This window comes from Alligator sinensis, unplaced genomic scaffold, assembly GCF_000455745.1.
Source record: "Alligator sinensis unplaced genomic scaffold, ASM45574v1 scaffold2119_1, whole genome shotgun sequence".
Taxonomy (NCBI): Eukaryota; Metazoa; Chordata; order Crocodylia; family Alligatoridae; genus Alligator; species Alligator sinensis.
In genome coordinates, this window is record NW_005844711.1 from 1 (window position 1) to 228 (window position 228).

The window sequence follows — 228 nt, forward strand, 5'->3', positions numbered from 1 at the left end:
GGAGAAGCCATATCATTGCTCTGAGTGTGCGGAGAACTTCAGTTGTTCTTCCTCCTTGGCCAGGCACCACCGCATTCACACAGGAGAGAAGCCATATCAGTGCTCCAAGTGTGGGAAGAGCTTCACTCGCTCATTCGGCCTGGCGCTGCACCAGCGCATCCACACAGGGGAGAAGCCACATCAGTGCTCTGAGTGCGGGAAGCGCTTCAGTTATTCCTCCCACCTGGC

The 228-nt window shown here is 56.6% G+C and overlaps 1 protein-coding gene across 1 annotated transcript in view; it reads left to right on the top strand.

The window, feature by feature from the left end:
- Positions 1-4: 4 nt before the first annotated feature.
- LOC102378515 (zinc finger protein 135-like) overlaps positions 5-228 on the top strand; it is a gene marked incomplete at both ends in the record, with an annotated part of 1,580 nt that continues 1,356 nt past the window's right edge. Inside the window, one exon of the mRNA XM_014527794.1 lies at positions 5-219. Coding sequence (XP_014383280.1) covers positions 5-219 — 215 coding nt within the window. The remainder of the gene's footprint in view (positions 220-228) is intronic.